We start from the raw sequence: 16,037 nt of genomic DNA, 5'->3' as shown, positions 1-16,037 counted from the left end.
AGTGCCCGGGTGCGGCTTACCTGAAAACAGACCGACTCCCTCTACCGGACGGGATCCCCCCAAACCGAACCGGCCTCACCCCGGCAGACGCACCGCAGCGAGGACTACGAGATACAGGATGAACGTTCTGAAACGCGACTCGATGCCGCGCCGTGGAGCCAATCGGTGTGTGCCGTTGGCTGCCCCAGCTCTCCACGTCCTCTCCGTGACCTGACCCCGTCTCTTCTCAACTCTTCCAACCTCACCATCTGCACTCTGCACGTTCCCTTGAAACAAGGCCAGCAGCCCGTTCACGTCATGTGGGCTCCGGCTCTGCTCTCCCCAATCAACGCCCACCCGCAACGCTCTGGCACCTCACCATCGTCCGGAACTGCCCCGTCAGTTTGTCCTGTCCTGTCTCGTGTCGCTGGCTGTCTCTTTCGTCGTACTTGCACACCCTCCCGCATGCCTCTGGCAGATCCGGACAGGCAGAAGCGTAGCCACGAGAGAGGCCGTCACGCAGGTACCAGGCACACCCGCGCGACAATCCGTGGAACCGCTGTCATGGGTCTCTGACCAGGTCCATCCAGGCTGACGCAACAAACGCAGGACATGCCACGCCAAATGACAGTACGTGTGGGAGGGTTGGAGCATCGTCGTCCCTCACTTTTCCTATTCGGGTTTGTTCGTTTTGATACTCTACTAGGCTAGAGAACGAATCACGGTCCGAGGCAGCGAGTGCTTGCTTCGTCGTGAAGCGAGGGCGAAAAAGCAAACTTGGTAGATCATTCCGTGCGTCTCACCTCCACACTCTTCACATCTCGTCATCGGCGCGCCAGACCGAGCCTATAATGACCTATATCACGGCTTACTCGCGCCTTGCCCCGGCAGACGAGCGTCCCGGGCTGGGCCTGCCACCGTGATCTGTTGCCCTATTTCTCGTCGTCCCGTGTTTTTCACACAAGTCCATCCTGGACATACGGAGTTACCCCCCGCCCCAGCCGCCGATACGCGAGAAAATCATGAGGGAGAAGCGAAAGAGAGAGGGATACAGAGCCCCGCCCTTGCCGGCCGCCGCATCCAGGGTGCCTGTCCGTCCCTCTTTTTGGATTGATATTATACCTGGCCAACTTGATAAGACGGCATCGCAGCAGCAGGACGGGTCACAAGCAAGACCTTCCTGCAGCATCTCATACCGGGGAGGGGCCAACACACGCACGCAAGAAACCCGGCCGCCATCGCCGCGTGGTTCCGTTGCATCGATGGTCCGGCCTCCTCTCTGTCTCCCTCTCCCCATGTCGTTCCCTGGGGCGCAGAGCCAGCAGTTCTACCCTCACGGCTGATACGTCGGACGAAGCTGAGGCAGACAGGGCAGACGCGGGCTGGGAGTCCTGTGGGTGCGGGAATGACGGGTGCGCATGTAGCGGTCTGCGGCTACCGTACCTCAAGTTTTGTGCTTATATGTAGCGTCGCAGTCGCGCACGCGCATCTGCGGCGCACATCTCGAAGCTAGTGTTTTGTTCTGCTGGAACCCTGGATCTGTTTCTCGACGTCTTATACAAAGACCGGGCCACCGCCCACCCACACCGATTCGGAAGGTCTGGGTGTCAGTGGAAGGACAAACGTTTTCCTGCATCGGACCAGCGGTTCGACTTGTCCTCAGCACGACTGCATATGCAAACGCATCCACTCATACAGCTTGAGGCTGGACGCTCAACAGAGTGAGGCCGCACAAGGACGGCCGAGATGTCGCTCAGGTTCTACAAGACGCCCGGCGCCGAGCGGCCGTGGCGCCCACCGGTCATGGACGAGGACTGCCGGCGGTACCGTCGTCGAACGCGGCGAAGCAACAAGTGGATTCCGCCCCGGCTGGCTTTTGAGGAGATAATCAGGAATAACACGGCATCGGTGAGCTTCAAGCAGACAGATGTGTTGGAGGAAATGGCACCCCACTAACACGATCACCAGCCATGCTCACTGAACGACTTTATGGATTACCTCGTCTACGTCGAGCAAGATGCCGAGCCCCTCCAGTTCTTTCTCTGGTACTGCAGCTATGTCCAGACGTGGACCACTCTCTCGCCTGAGGAACGTGCTCTCGCACCACGCTGGGATCCGTACCGGGGCAAGAAGCTCACTTCAAAGGAGAGAAGGGCGAAGAACTCGAGCAAAGTCAGTAATATTCTGGAGATTCTCGATGAGGAGAGCAATCAGACGAATGTCGGCGCGGATGGAAGGAGTCCGACTGGGAAGCACAACCGCAACGCATCGGCTGCGACGAACTTTTCTCATCCAAGAGCGACTTATATGAAGGGGGGTGAGAAGGAAGCGGAGGAGATGATATCAGGGGCTGGTAAGACTCCATTCACTTCTCACGGCGGGATGCTCGTGAGACCTTCTCTTGATCTTTCATGAAGCTGACATACCTCAGCCTCACCATCATCTCAACCCTTCCGTTCCGATATCACCACCATCGTAAATCACTACATCAACCCCAATGCTCCACGGCGTCTGAACCTCACAAAGGACGACCGCACATCCGTATTGACAGCAACGGCCTCGACAACACACCCCTCTGCTTTACTGTTGGCGTTCGAAAAGGCCGAGGCCCTTCTCCGCGGCAAGCTGCACCCAAACTTCATACGCCACAACATCTCCAACACCAACCCAATGGCAACACATCTTCTGCGCGGCGTTGGTTTCTTTCTCTTCATTCTCGGGCTGGGTCTCGACATTGCATTCATTCTTTCATCTATTTCACGGTACTACCGTCTCTTATCCGCGCCCCTAATATTCTCCGGCCTGGCCGTCTTGGTAGCTGCGCTAGACGGTGTATCACTATCCCTCCACCTGGCGCATCGACGACACGTCCGCCCATGGGAGGTGCCAGACCTGGAATCCGGAACCGGGGCCGACAAGCGGCACCGCCGGGCCGCTACATCGGAAAGCGTCTCGGGGGCCGTGGATCCGCTGCGCAAACCTACACTACAGACTTTTGGCCCCGAAAACGTCTTCTTGAACGAAGAATGGGTCGCCACGTACGAGCAGCGGTCCTTGTTTCGAAAAGTGTTTGAACGGAGCATAGTGAGCAAGAACAAACACTTGCGCATCCTGCAAGACGGCGTTGTCGCCGGAGCGGCCCTGTGGGCTGGGTTAGCTACCGTCGCTCTCGGTGTCGGATCGGTTTTTATACCCTCGTATAATCTTTTCTGAGCTGTTTCGAGGAGCGTTTTATGAGATCATGACAGTCTTTTCTGGGATACGGATAGAGAACTACAAAAGCATACACGCAGGCGGGTACTGGGATCTGGCAAGGGGTGATGGGTGCATTGGCTATAATGGAGGAGATATCCTGAGAGTCACAGTGAATAAGACATCAGACATCCAAGCGTGTTAGTTGTTGACCAGGTATGAGGTGATGGTTCAGATATTGATGAGCATGGGCCGAGGTAGGGCATGGTGATCCATTCTGAAGCATTCTCGATAAACCTTGTGTCGTAAACATTGAAGGAGCTTGCGATCTTGTGAACACTACCTTCGCTGCAGTGTGAACAAGGCGGTAATTGAAGCAACTCTCGCTTAAGTAGCCGTGTTCTAAGTAGAGCGACATTGAAGAGAAATCATGCTCTACGATGCCTCTTATGGGTGGTACAATTGAATACATGGAACTCTTTGAGATTGAATGACTTTACGATGCTGAAGCTGACCATGATTATGTCTGGCTTCTATGACGAACTCTGATGCTTGAAATGGAATCCACACTGGCCTGCAAGTGTATACACGACGCTGAATGTTCCGTGGCGTAGAGCTGAAAATGTATCTGAAGTGCCATGTCCACACTCAAAAGTTGAACAACAGAACATAAAGTCAACAGAGTTGACATCGTCAACGTTCCCTAGCTCCACTTTCACAAATCCAAGACACAACTAGCGGGAAACAATGGGGGCACGGAGCTTTGTTCCATGAGACGCCGCCGTTCAGCGCGGGGTTGCCACATATGGACGCTGGTTTCGCCTTATCGTAACGCTCCGGCAGTGACCTTCCGCTTATCGGACCCTGTCACCCCTCCAAAGTCCGCGCCATGCAGCAACCCCAAGCTAAATAATTGTAGCTCCCCGGAGCCGACTTTAATCTAATCGATTGCGGTGACTCAGATACAAACCACGAAATCACCCGTCTTACAAGTCACCAACACAAAATCAGCCTCAGTAGCGGCCCGGAACAGAATGTCGGGACCTGTACGTCTTCCGTCTTTCCCAATTGACCCCGCCGCCTGCCTCTGACGGCCTCACTGACCAAACAATGTCCACCCAGCGTGCAGTCGTCCCGTCCCTCGAGACGGTCAGGTCCGTCCTGTCCGCCCCCGCCGGCAACAAGAAGCCCACCCTCGTCCCTGTATACCGCCAGATCTCCTCCGACCTGATCACGCCCTCCGCCGCCTACCTGAAGGTCTCCGCCGCCCACAAGGACTCCGATTACTCATTCCTCTTCGAGAGCGCCGCCACAGAACGGGTCGGCCGCTACAGCTTCGTCGGCGCCGGTCCCAGGAAAGTCCTGGCCACAGGCCCCGGGTACGGCCCGGAATGCGATCCCCTACCGGCCCTCGAGGCTGAGCTGGCGAGCCACGTCGTTGCGCATGTGCCGGGCCTGCAGCTGCCGCCCATGGCGGGCGGTGCCGTCGGCTACGTCGGGTATGACTGCGTCCGCTACTTTGAGCCCAAGACGGCGCGGCCGATGAAGGATGTTTTGAAGATCCCCGAGAGTCTGTTCATGCTCTTCGACACCATTGTGGCGTTTGATAGGTTCTATGGCGTGATCAAGGTCATCACATATCTGAACGTCCCGGAGGACCTCTCCCAGCTGGAGGCGGAGTACCAAAAGGCGACACAGACGATCGACGAGCTCATCGCCGTGCTCAACGCCCCCGAGATCCCGCTGCCGGAGCAGCAGCCGATCAAGCTGGGCCAGGAGTACACCTCCAACGTCGGCCAGAAGGGGTACGAGGCGCACGTCACGGCGCTGAAGAAGCACATCGTCAAGGGCGACATCATCCAGGCGGTGCCCTCGCAGCGCTTCGCCCGCCCGACGTCGCTGCACCCCTTCAACATCTACCGCCACCTGCGCACGGTAAACCCGTCGCCGTACCTGTTCTACGTCAACTGCAAGGACTTCCAGATCGTCGGCGCGTCGCCGGAGCTGCTCGTCAAGTCGGAGGGCGGCCGGGTCATCACGCACCCGATCGCAGGCACGGTGAAGCGGGGCAAGACGCCCGAGGAGGACCAGCGGCTGGCGGACGAGCTGCGCAGCTCGCTGAAGGACCGCGCGGAGCACGTCATGCTGGTCGATTTGGCGCGCAACGACGTCAACCGCGTGGGCGACCCGTACACGGTGCGCGTGGACCACCTCATGGTCGTGGAGAAGTTCAGCCACGTGCAGCACCTGGTGTCGCAGGTCTCCGGCGTGTTGAGGCCGGACCAGACGAGGTTCGATGCCTTCCGCAGCATCTTCCCTGCCGGCACGGTGTCGGGTGCGCCCAAGGTCAAGGCGATGGAGCTGATTGCCGAGCTGGAGCAGGAGAAGAGAGGCATCTATGCTGGTGCAGTGGGATACTTTGGCTATGGCGGCCTCGACGAGAAGGGCGAGGAGGTCGAGGGTGCTATGGACACTTGCATCGCGCTGCGGACGATGCTGGTGAAGGATGGTGTTGCGTATTTGCAAGCCGGTGAGTTGACCCCTATTCGCGATGAGGTGAAACATTGAAGCTGACTTTGGTGGTAGGTGGTGGTATTGTGTTCGACTCAGATGAGTAAGTGACCTGCCCCTTATAATTGTGAAGACTTATACTGACGTTTCTATAGGTACGATGAGTGGATGGAGACGATGAACAAGCTTGGCGCAAACATGCAATGCGTAACGACAGCGGAACAGCTGTATTACGAGCAACAGCAGGCTGCGAGTAAATAATGATAGACGGAAATAGAGATGTGCTTTCGGCGGCGTTCACATGATGTTCTGTTTCTGATATTGTGAACCGTGGGTTGGTGACTCATGAGGAGCATGTCCATGAAGATGAGGTCGATTGTTGTCCTTGCGATCCCCGACGCAGCATATAATATCTGATCCCATTGTGTGATAAATCGACATCGTGAGACCAAAATTTGTGATGTGTTTGTTCACTGAGCATGGCCAAGCACACTTGACTTGGTTTCCAGTTCTCATGGCCACAACGAAGTGTTACTCGCCATCGATCCACAGATGTCGTTTCTTGGGTATCAAACTTGTGCTCTTTTTCATTGGGCACCTTATGATGTCTTCTTCGGAGACCTTCTCTTAAACATCCGCATGGCGTATAAGAAGAGTCTAGCTCTCAACAGACAGAGCCTTCACACCAACCAGCTTCGCCCCCTTACCCTTGCCCTCCGTCGTGACAAGCCAATACTCCGTCCTCACTCCGCCCTTAGGCACCACATAAACCCTCACGTCGTTGCCCTTGCCCGCCTTGCGCACCGCTTCGATAATGTCCTTGTAGTCGCCGTTCGCGTCCCAGTCGACGGGGTCCTGGAGCTCGACGTCGGCATTCTCGGGATCGGGGTGCTGGATAAGCTGAGCGAACTCGACTGCATCCCGCAACATTAGCAGAGCTCCTCCCCAAACGCAAAGACAATATGCTACTAACCTTCATCAGGCAGTCCCTTGCCGCCCTCATCCCACGCCAGCGCAACGCCGACAAACGGCTCGTCCGCATCAGAAACATACACCTTGTCCTCCTTCAACACATCCTGAATTGCCTTGGGCACCTCCGCGCCCTCGTCCTGCGCCTTAAACTCGTCCTTCTTGGTAGCCGCAGGCTTTGCGTAGCCCTCATTAGGGTCCTGGTTTGCCTTGTCCAGGAAGGCAGCGTAATCCGCGTCGGACATCTTGAGGTACTGTGTCGTCGTAGCGAAGCTTCGTGTAACGGGCCGGGAGAGGTACGATCTAGCTCTGATCGCGTTGTTCGTTTGTGAGATGGGGCGAAATGCTCTGCGGTAGAGATTTCTGGCAAGTGCTCGAGGTAGCGTAGTCGCGTTCATTCGTAAGGATGGCGGGGTCGAGGAGGGGAGCTGTGGTTATAAGGCAGGAGGGGTCGTGGTCGCGGTTGGTTCGTGGGAGCATGCACGGTATGGTTGGGTAGTTCTGGGAATGACGCAACGCGCCGGCTAGCCACGCCTCACGCCGCTGCAAGTGGTCGGACCGGGATACCCCACCATGCGGTGGTTGCCGGGTGCGCCACATTGAGACTAAATAAAGAGAAAAAAAGAAAAGAGCAAAAATGCAGGGGTTCAAGAGACGAGCGCCACAAGCGCACAGGAAAATATGCGCCGTAAAATCCGAAAAGTTCATCGAAGAAAAGTTGGCAACATTCGTCAATTGCGCAAATTTGAGCAAGAGTCTCTACGAACACATGCAAATGGGATGGTCATCTAGGTATCATTCATTGGTTTGACTTTTTGATTCCGGCACTCATTTTAAACCTCATTTGAGGTGTCCCAAACCATCCGAATAGTAACGTGAAGAACCCTCGACACCTATGCCATGACCATGATACAATGAAAGTGAATCGTTCCCCGTTTAAGCGGTAGCAAGGTCCTTCTTGAGAGTACCCTGGTACTGCTTCTTCTCCGCCGGCGTCTGGAAAGCACCGTGTCCGAACTCGGACGAGGTGTCGATCCACTTGAGGTCGATCTTCTCGAGGGCCTTGCGGGAAGTGTGAGTCCACATGGACTTGCGGAGGGTGACGACACGCTTCTTGGGGCCGGGGATGGAGCCCTTGACCATGACGAAGTCGTTCTTGACCTCACCGTAGCGGACGAAGCCACCGAGGCTGAGAAGATGTTAGCGGTTGCGCGCAGTGTAAGACAGGCGTGAAAACGTACGGAGTGATGGTCTTCTTGGTGACGTCGAGCTCAGTGGCGGCGTTGTCGTCAGCGTCGCCCTTGCCGATTCTGTAAACCTTGTGGTTGACAGAGGTACGGTGGTGGTATCCGTCCTGACCGGCACGGGCAACGGTCCACTGGACGTGGGAAGGATGCCAAGCACCGATACAAGCGACCTTGCGGAGACCCTTGTGAGTCTTGCGAGGAAGCTTCTTGGTGCCCCAACGGGAGGTGACACCGTTGAATCCCTTGCCCTTGGTGACGGCAATGACGTCGATAACCTCGTCCTGCTCGAAGACGGAGCTGACCTCAACGGGCTTCTCGAAGAGACCGTAGCCGAAGTCGACCTTCTCGGGAACAGAGCCACCGTTGATCTGGATCTCCATGAGGTGGGCCTTCTTCTGCTTGAGGGGAGTCTTGCGGATCTGGGTGTGGGCGAGAACACGGACGACGGTGCAGTACTTCTTGATGCGCTCGATCTCGCGAGTGATGTTGGCGCCGGAGGACTCGGCGTGCTGCTTGGCGTACTTGGTGAAGGCCTTCTTCTTGGACTTGTACCAGTTCTTGTAGAAGCGGCGGCGGAGCTCGTCGGACAAGTGCTCGGCCCAGACGGTGGTGAGAGAGCGAAGACCGCGGGGAGTCTCGATGTAACCCACAATACCAACAACGATCACCTGGAAGATGTTAGCCATAGGCACAAAGCCAAGCGGGCTGCGTTGCTAGTACAGGGGGGGTATCAATGATGGAGACGGCCTCAACCACCTCCTTCTTGTTGGCCTTGGCGCCGGGACGGTCGAGGTCGCGAACGATCGTGGTCATGCCGGCCTTATATCCCATAGTAGCTGTGAGATGAGGCGAGGCCTTTGCATTGTCCTTGGGGAAGCTGTTGAAGGCATCGTCAGCATGGTGTTCTTCAACATCTCCCACCCGAGACCCCCAAAAATTCCAGGAAAATCCCAGAAATTCAGGACAACTCAGGAGAACAGATAAAACAAAGAAAACGGGGATAATCCAACCTCTTGCATTTGCCTCTGTGCCTAGCAGCACGCTTGCGCGGCAGGTAAGCCAGCGAACCGTGGCGAGGAGCCTCGTACTCTGTGTGAAATGTGAGCCTTCATTCTTGTCGATGTTCGTGCGGTTGAAGCGCAATTGGAGCGCGAAAACGGCGAAATGAACGGAAGGGGCGCGGGAACTGACTTCTGTGAGACATGATGGCGTCCTGTGAATTGGCGGGGTTAGTAGGACGAGGATGCGATTGTCGACGGTCGAGAAAGGTGCAGGAAAAGAGGCTATACACAGGATTTGCGTAGGTGGGGATGGGAGGATGGGAAGAGATTCCCTGACGAGAAGGGCAAGGCCCTTATCGATAGTGCAGGCGCCTCCTTCCTCTTGAAAAAAAATCCAACTTCTCAGCTGGTCCGTGCACATACCGCAGGCCAAGAAGTCACGTGATGTACCGACCGTCTCCACTTTCTGCCGCTGTCTCAGAATCTCAGCTTCAGTGCCTGCCTCCGTTGCTGTTTCCGTTGCTGCCGTTGTCTTCGTTGTTATTGTCGTCCCTCATCGTCCAGCTAGACTTGATCATAAACCTGAAACATCAGGCAGATATGCTGTTCCTGCTTTCCTTATTTTCGCCGTTGCTCTTGCCGTACTTATTTCCCTGTCGTCGTCGTCGCCGCCTCTGTCACTATCTCAGTCGTCTTCGTCCGTCATCGTTGTATTGTACATCGGACCTCGAACTTCAGGTATCAGATTCTCTTCTTATTGCACTTATTTCCGCCGTCTCCCTTGTTACTGCCGTTATCGTCCTTGTCATCGTTATCATTGTCGTCCTCGTCGTCTAGTGTTTCTCCCGGGCTCGTCGAAGCAATAGCCGGATCCTCTTCGCTTTCCCTTATGTCCGAGTATCTGATGCAAACAATTCCGAAAGACTGTTATCCTGTGAGCGGCTGTCTCTTCTCGATAGTCTGCGCCGGGCATCCTACAGGAGTGAAGAGCTCCACAGTTGAATTCCCCTCCCCTACCTTTCTGGCCCAGGAATATCAAGTGGCTCCTTCTGTTCTGTCTTCTGGTATCTGAGAGTACAAAACGCAATTAACCCGGGAACATCGTCGGCTCGCGAGTAAATTTCACTCCTCGACGACTTCTTTCTCTCAACTATTCCTTCTCATAATCACGGAATGCAATTGATACCCTCCTCCGGGAAGACTGCTAGCCTATTAGTTCCGCAATTCTACACCGACATCCATTCTTGAAACAGACGAAGTTCTGGAGGCAACGCCAGCTTCCGAGTGGTTTTCTCTATATTAACTTCGTGCCGGCAGCATCTCTACTTCCCAGCAAGGCACGGCATAGCCCATGCTTTCTCCATCTCTCAATCCAAGCCCCTGATCGGCCCACTCTCCGCTGAAAACCAGATCTCTCAGTCTTTGGTGGATAAAATGGCCATCGAAAGGCTGGCGGGAGTTGGCAGACGGTGATCGGCGGTGTTAGTGGAAGATGGAGTTTTGTATAGCGAGCCAACGTGAGCGACCGACTTTGCGAACTGCTTTGAGGACAACGATGCAGACCTGATCAATGGATAAACGCTTTCACGCCTCCCTCCTAACGATCCTAGGTCCATCCTCTTCTCCCAGCAAAGGGATAAGTGACGTCAGGGGACTTCGACATCGCAACCCACGACGTGACATGCAACGTAGGATGAGATGAAGACCAACTAACGATGCGTATCTCGAAGAACGACCAACACAGACTCGATGTAGACAACGACTTGGAGCATTCCCAGAAGCCATGATGAAAGGAACATTTGAAAACCTTGCCAGATCTGGTCGAGAAGGATATGGCGCCGTTACAGGGCAGGCAACTCGAAGAACCCAGCCTCCCTACATTACTCGCAAGTGGACTCATTGTGGCCATGGTATCTCTCTCGCTCATTCACAGATGGGGAATCAAGGTTGACTCTCGGTAGAGAAACCTACCATCACGTCCAAACGTTCTACCAGTTTCAGGACGCGAAGATCGCATTAGGAGACATTTGTGTGAATGCGCCATGGTAATTGTATTCTCTGCAGCTCTGTCGTCGTCTCTATCATCGTCTCTGCCGTCGTCGTCTCTGCTGTCGTCGTCTCTGTCATCGTTGTATTTTCGATTGTCATATCCAATACTCAAGTATCCTTTGAACGTAGCACAATGGAATTAGTTCTTGCATACACTCCTGAAGATCTCGACAGAGGTGGGCGTAGAGACTTGTATCTACAAGCTTCTTTTAGAGCACCCAAAGCATTCCTCGCCAAAGGCCCAAGTCCATTGAGATAGGCGAGGCCTCCAGTCTGCCCGTTCTGGGGCGGGCAATTCTCTACACTTTCGAGCCCAGCCAGTTCCTTTGAGGCCCCCAAGACCCTGGGACTTCATTTCACCGCAGCATTTTGGACCGGGCACTCTCCTCTACCTTGTCGCTTTGTTCTAGCTCACACACCACAGAATTTTCACCTCACATTCACTGCAGCAGTTTCGGCTCACCTCACCTCAGGAGCTGCCGCCCTCATTTTCTACACCTCCCACCTTAGGCAGCACCAAACCGAGCCTTCAAAAACCCTTCCCTCCTTCAAACTCTTCCATCTCACCCTTCCTCTCTCATCCCACTCTTCAGAAAGCTTTCTCTTCTCTCCCTGTCTTCCTCAACACCACCTGGGAAGGGAAGACATCACATTATTCTTCTCCCCTAGAGGCAGAGGAAGCCTACCTTTACCTCTACACCTTCTAGCACATTCGGCTTTCAACCACTTCCCCTTCTCCTACTTTCCTAGCCATACTTTCCTCTTCCAAGCACCACCTACGAAGGTCACCACAGCGAGTACCTCACGATGGCGCCGGCCATGTCGGTCCCTCAGGGCCACTCCTTCCCGAACGGCCGGGTCATTCGTCCTGAGGAAATGCGAGCGGTCACAGTCAACAGGGACACCGAAGTCATCATGAAGGACCAGAAGGGCAACCGTATCGAGGTCGACGTCGACAAGGGCCTGATCGGTTACTTAATGTGCGACGCCCCGGAAATGGAGGGCTACGTCCTCTGCCAGCTGATGAACAACAACGGCGACTTTCAGACAGGTGAGTTTTGCTGACTTTTGGCCTTAGTCAAGTTATCACTTTGTGACCAAAAATGCTGACAGCTGCGCAGTTGCCATTCGCAAGACAGACGTCGATGTTGGACAGCTCCACGGACTAAGAGTCGAGGAGGCTCATGGCCAGAGTCATGGCTGGATTTGTTACCACATCACCTGCGAAGGACGCGAGATGTCAGTCTTCCGCACTCGTTCGCGCGTGTCACAAGCTGGAGGCCGTCGCATCTTCAAGGTCACGGTGCCAGTCACTGGAGACACGAGCTGGAATCTCTGCTACTCCCTCGACCAGTTGAGCCCAGCGCCCCCGATCGACACGCCTCTGGTCGTTTCCATTCAATCCATGGACGACGGCAAGCCGCATGCCACCCCTTGGTACCGAGGTCCTCAACACGGCGCTTGGGACAACTCTGACGAGCTTCACTCCTTTGCTGTCACCGCTGGATGGCACGATGAGACGACCAGCAAGTGGCTTTCGGTCAATGTCCAGAACAGCGAGACGTTCTCCCGGCACAATATCCAGCTGCCAAACGACCATTACCACAGAAACGTGGGAGGAGACATCAGCTACAACGATTCATGGATCATGGCGACGAGAATGCTCCAATTCATTCACAACCGTCGCTACCAGTGCCCTCCTCCTTTCCTCGCGCGCTCACTCAACGTCGATGTCAAGGACGTCGTCTGGAACCACATGGAGCAGGCCGTCCGCTTCATTCCCCGAACCAAGTACAACAATGCTGAGTCACCCAAGAGAGTCACGTTCTTGAAGAATTGGAACGCCCTCCAGCAGACTTGGCCGAACCTCGTGATCGGACCCAAGCCCGAGGGTTTCGAGTGGAAGTGCGCCGTCTGCAGTGCCCTTGCGACATCGAGACTGCCTACTGGCAACAAGCGGATCCTGTGCCAGCCGATTACAGCAGGCGAGATAGAGCCCGACGAGATCGTCGGCTTGGGAGCTACTGCAGAGCAAATCGCTTCATGGACTTGCCAGATTTGCTGGACCGCTTATCGCCGACCTTGCGTCTGGATCAACAAGGACATCTTCATTCAGACCAGGAAGTCTACGGAAGGATCCTCCTACGTGTACACGTTGCCCAACTACCCGGGTCTTGTGCCAGTGTTCCCGAGTCAACTTCAGGCAGCGGAGGACCCCCCTACTCTCCCGGAGTACGATATTTACCATCTGAAGGGCGAGCTTGACACGAACGAGGATGGTGATGAGGACGATGTTGTGGATGAGTTTGCTGTCGTGGGTTAAGACTTGGGGTTGAGCCAAGATGCCTTCGATTGCAGAGGGACAGAATGGAACGTGGCAGGAGGGACTTTCAAGAGGGCGGGATTGGGGCCTTACACGTCTTACATGGCACGGTAGGGCATTCGGATACATGGGACTTCATCATTATCGGAGATCAAGCGACGACGCACACGCTTGGCATTTGCAGCATGATCAGCCATCCAGATTGTTTTCAAACGGCTTTCAGATCATTGATCACACAAGGACAAAACTAGGAGGAACTAATCAGGGCTTATGGATGAAACAAAAGAAGGGTAGCACAGAACATCAGACCTGTCATCAAGTGGTTTTCGTAGATAGCAAAAAAAACAAAAAAACAGTAGATAGCACTTCTGTGTACAGGCCTCAGGGCTACCTTTGACAGTGAATTTGCATGCTGAGATTATGATCTGCGAGGATTGTCGATGCTATCCTGCACGACTGTTGTGGCATGAAGTTGAGCTTCCAGTTCTGTTGACTTAAGCGATGCCGAGAGCAGCGAGGTTAGATATTCAGTGCCCTCGCAGCATCGAGTCCAAGAAAGATTGCGTTTGTTTCTGGGTTGACTTATGCCATTCTACACCAACTTGGGGCGAAAAGGCATATTTAGTAGGTGAAAATGAACCTAGTGAAAGGGGACTAAACAAACGTTGCGTAGACGCTCCCACGTTCACGGTTGCGGCAGATCTCCAAACGTCCCTAGAGAGGAGAAGGTCTATGTTCTCACATTGTTGTGGCTGTGGCAGACCTCCCAACTTCCTTGGCGAGAAAAAGGTCTACGTGCCAACAGATGATAGCGACCACTCCAAGGGAGGGGGAAGAATTCAAGACAGCTCTATCTCGTGGCCTTCTTGACGCCTCCGCTTCCCCCGAGGCGGGTGTCGGTAGCTTCACAGTGTATCAGGGGTCTGGAACACGATTTTGTATAGGAAGGAGGAAAAGGGGGCGGACGCTGTCAACGCAATATGTTGATGTGAGTTCGACGCAACTAACGCCATTCTTGCTGTGTTACCGGCCTAGGTGGTGTTAGAAGACACAGAACAAATTGCTTCGTGGACTTGTCAGATTTGCTGGATTGCTCATCGTGAGCTTTACGTTTGATGTGGATATTATTTATAGACTTGGCTGACCAAATTGCTTCGTGGACGTGTTATATATGCTGAACCGCTTATTGTCGACCTTGCGTCTGGACTAATGAAGACGTCTCTAGCTGCCGACGTCATCGTCCGGCGTCTCCCGCATCCGTCGTTGTCCATTGTTTATCGCCTACGAAGTTGCAAGTTTGTTGATGACCAGCCTGGGGGCCCGAGCCAGGGCTTCCTCGACTTCCTGAGAGTCACCTGGGAAGGAAAGACGCTACAGTAACAACCTCATCTAGAGGCAGAAGCCCCCTTCGCCTTTATATCTTCGAATACTGATAACAACCCTGGGTAAAGTTCCCTTCTCCCAGCCCAGGGGTCTCGTCAGACTGTATTTCTGGTAGCTTATTCGTGAAAATGTATGCGCTATTTGACATTTCAAGGGATTACTTATGAAACTCACGGGCGCTGCGCAATGCTGACACCGTGACCATCGTTTTTCTTACTGCTCAAGAAGCCCGCCTTATGGGCGGCAGAGGCGTCGAGGGCAGAGGCGTCGAGAAGGCCACCGCGATGTCACAGTTGCTGACCTCCATCGCCGTCGTTGACTGTCTCCCGAGTCCGGCGTTAATCGCATCTCAATTCTTGTCTGGTTCGAATCGCAACTTGAATTCACCAGGAATCAGGCCACCAGAGTGCTCCGGTTTATCCACAACCATCGGTACAAACTTGAGCTCGCAGATCATTGTGACAAGGATGATTCGCTCCATCCGCAGCCAAAAAAGTAGAGCCATCCGCAAGGCCGACTTTACGGATGTTTGTGCCTATATCGACCTCGCCGCTGGTAGCCCCTTAATGCGCTAAAATCAATAGATCGACATCTTCTTGTCCCTCGCGAATCACAGGATAGCTGTTCCATTGGTGACGTTGGAGCTCCTCGACTCAAGGTCTGTGAAGCTGGCCACCATCGGCATGTGACTTACCTATCCACACATTGCGTTGACGTCGTCTGCCCCCTTCTTCTGTCGCTTATACACATCGTATCTTGGATCTCTAATGACGAACCCTGTGAAGCTGCTGGCGCCCAAGAAGCCCGCCTCGAAGGGACCGCAGGGGCCAAGAAGGCTACGACTAGAATGCTTCAATTCATTCACAATGATCGCTACGAGAACCCTCCTCTAGCGCGCAGCCTCAGCTTTAACACTCCTCCAACATAGCAAAGCTATCCGCATCGCTGACTGATGGTTGTACCTGCAAAAGACCGAAAGTTTCCGTCCTTCGTAGCAATTCTTATAGGGAATGTCCCACATCGACATCTAACTTGCGCAATCGACTAGAAGTCCGTGAAGCTGGCCTATATCGACGTCTGACTTACGCGTACCACATATTGCGTTAACGGCGTCTGCCCTTTTCTTCTGTCGCTGATACACATCGTAATTCAGACCCCTGATTCAGTACACTGCGAAGCTACCGACGCTTCAGAAGCCCGCTTCAAGGGAAGCGGAGGCGTCAACAAGGTGCTGGACTTCTCATGTTTGGACCAAAACCGGATTGGTTACTCTTGCAGGGCCCCTACTATTTCTTGGCTATGAGACTTTTATATTGATGAAATTTCCAGTCCACCCAGTACGGGGTTGAGGGGGAAGCAGTCAAAGCACATTACACCTCCGTC

At 54.3% G+C, this 16,037-nt stretch overlaps 5 protein-coding genes across 5 annotated transcripts; 3 read left to right on the top strand and 2 right to left on the bottom strand.

The window, feature by feature from the left end:
- Nucleotides 1–1,725: 1,725 nt before the first annotated feature.
- CGCS363_v003080 (uncharacterized protein) lies at nucleotides 1,726–3,192 on the top strand (the record flags this gene model as incomplete). The annotated part of the gene is made up of 3 exons (XM_036634929.1): nucleotides 1,726–1,887; nucleotides 1,948–2,332; nucleotides 2,411–3,192. 3 exons carry the CDS (start codon nucleotides 1,726–1,728, stop codon nucleotides 3,190–3,192), a joined length of 1,329 nt encoding a protein of 442 aa, XP_036499429.1.
- A 1,089-nt stretch (nucleotides 3,193–4,281) lies between these two features.
- Nucleotides 4,282–5,943, top strand: TRP2 (Anthranilate synthase component 1; the record flags this gene model as incomplete). Its single annotated transcript, XM_036634928.1, has 3 exons — nucleotides 4,282–5,701; nucleotides 5,758–5,785; nucleotides 5,838–5,943. The coding sequence occupies 3 exons, from the start codon at nucleotides 4,282–4,284 to the stop codon at nucleotides 5,941–5,943; spliced, it is 1,554 nt and encodes a 517-aa protein (XP_036498989.1).
- Nucleotides 5,944–6,339: 396 nt separating this feature from the next.
- Nucleotides 6,340–6,896, bottom strand: CGCS363_v003078 (uncharacterized protein; the record flags this gene model as incomplete). The annotated part of the gene is made up of 2 exons (XM_036634927.1): nucleotides 6,340–6,596; nucleotides 6,656–6,896. The coding sequence occupies 2 exons, from the start codon at nucleotides 6,894–6,896 to the stop codon at nucleotides 6,340–6,342; spliced, it is 498 nt and encodes a 165-aa protein (XP_036498988.1).
- Nucleotides 6,897–7,587: 691 nt separating this feature from the next.
- On the bottom strand, nucleotides 7,588–9,102 carry rpl-3 (60S ribosomal protein L3; the record flags this gene model as incomplete). Its single annotated transcript, XM_036634926.1, has 5 exons — nucleotides 7,588–7,840; nucleotides 7,893–8,566; nucleotides 8,619–8,775; nucleotides 8,909–8,987; nucleotides 9,090–9,102. 5 exons carry the CDS (start codon nucleotides 9,100–9,102, stop codon nucleotides 7,588–7,590), a joined length of 1,176 nt encoding a protein of 391 aa, XP_036498985.1.
- Nucleotides 9,103–12,353: 3,251 nt separating this feature from the next.
- CGCS363_v003076 (uncharacterized protein) lies at nucleotides 12,354–13,271 on the top strand (the record flags this gene model as incomplete). Its single annotated transcript, XM_036634925.1, has 1 exon — nucleotides 12,354–13,271. The coding sequence occupies one exon, from the start codon at nucleotides 12,354–12,356 to the stop codon at nucleotides 13,269–13,271; it is 918 nt and encodes a 305-aa protein (XP_036498984.1).
- Nucleotides 13,272–16,037: the final 2,766 nt, after the last annotated feature.

The sequence above is a fragment of the Colletotrichum siamense genome (assembly GCF_013390195.1).
Source record: "Colletotrichum siamense strain Cg363 chromosome Unknown KSG_Cg363_contig02, whole genome shotgun sequence".
Lineage (NCBI taxonomy): Eukaryota > Fungi > Ascomycota > Sordariomycetes > Glomerellales > Glomerellaceae > Colletotrichum > Colletotrichum siamense.
Note: the sequence above shows the minus strand (reverse complement) of the source record. Positions and strands in the feature narration are given on the sequence as shown.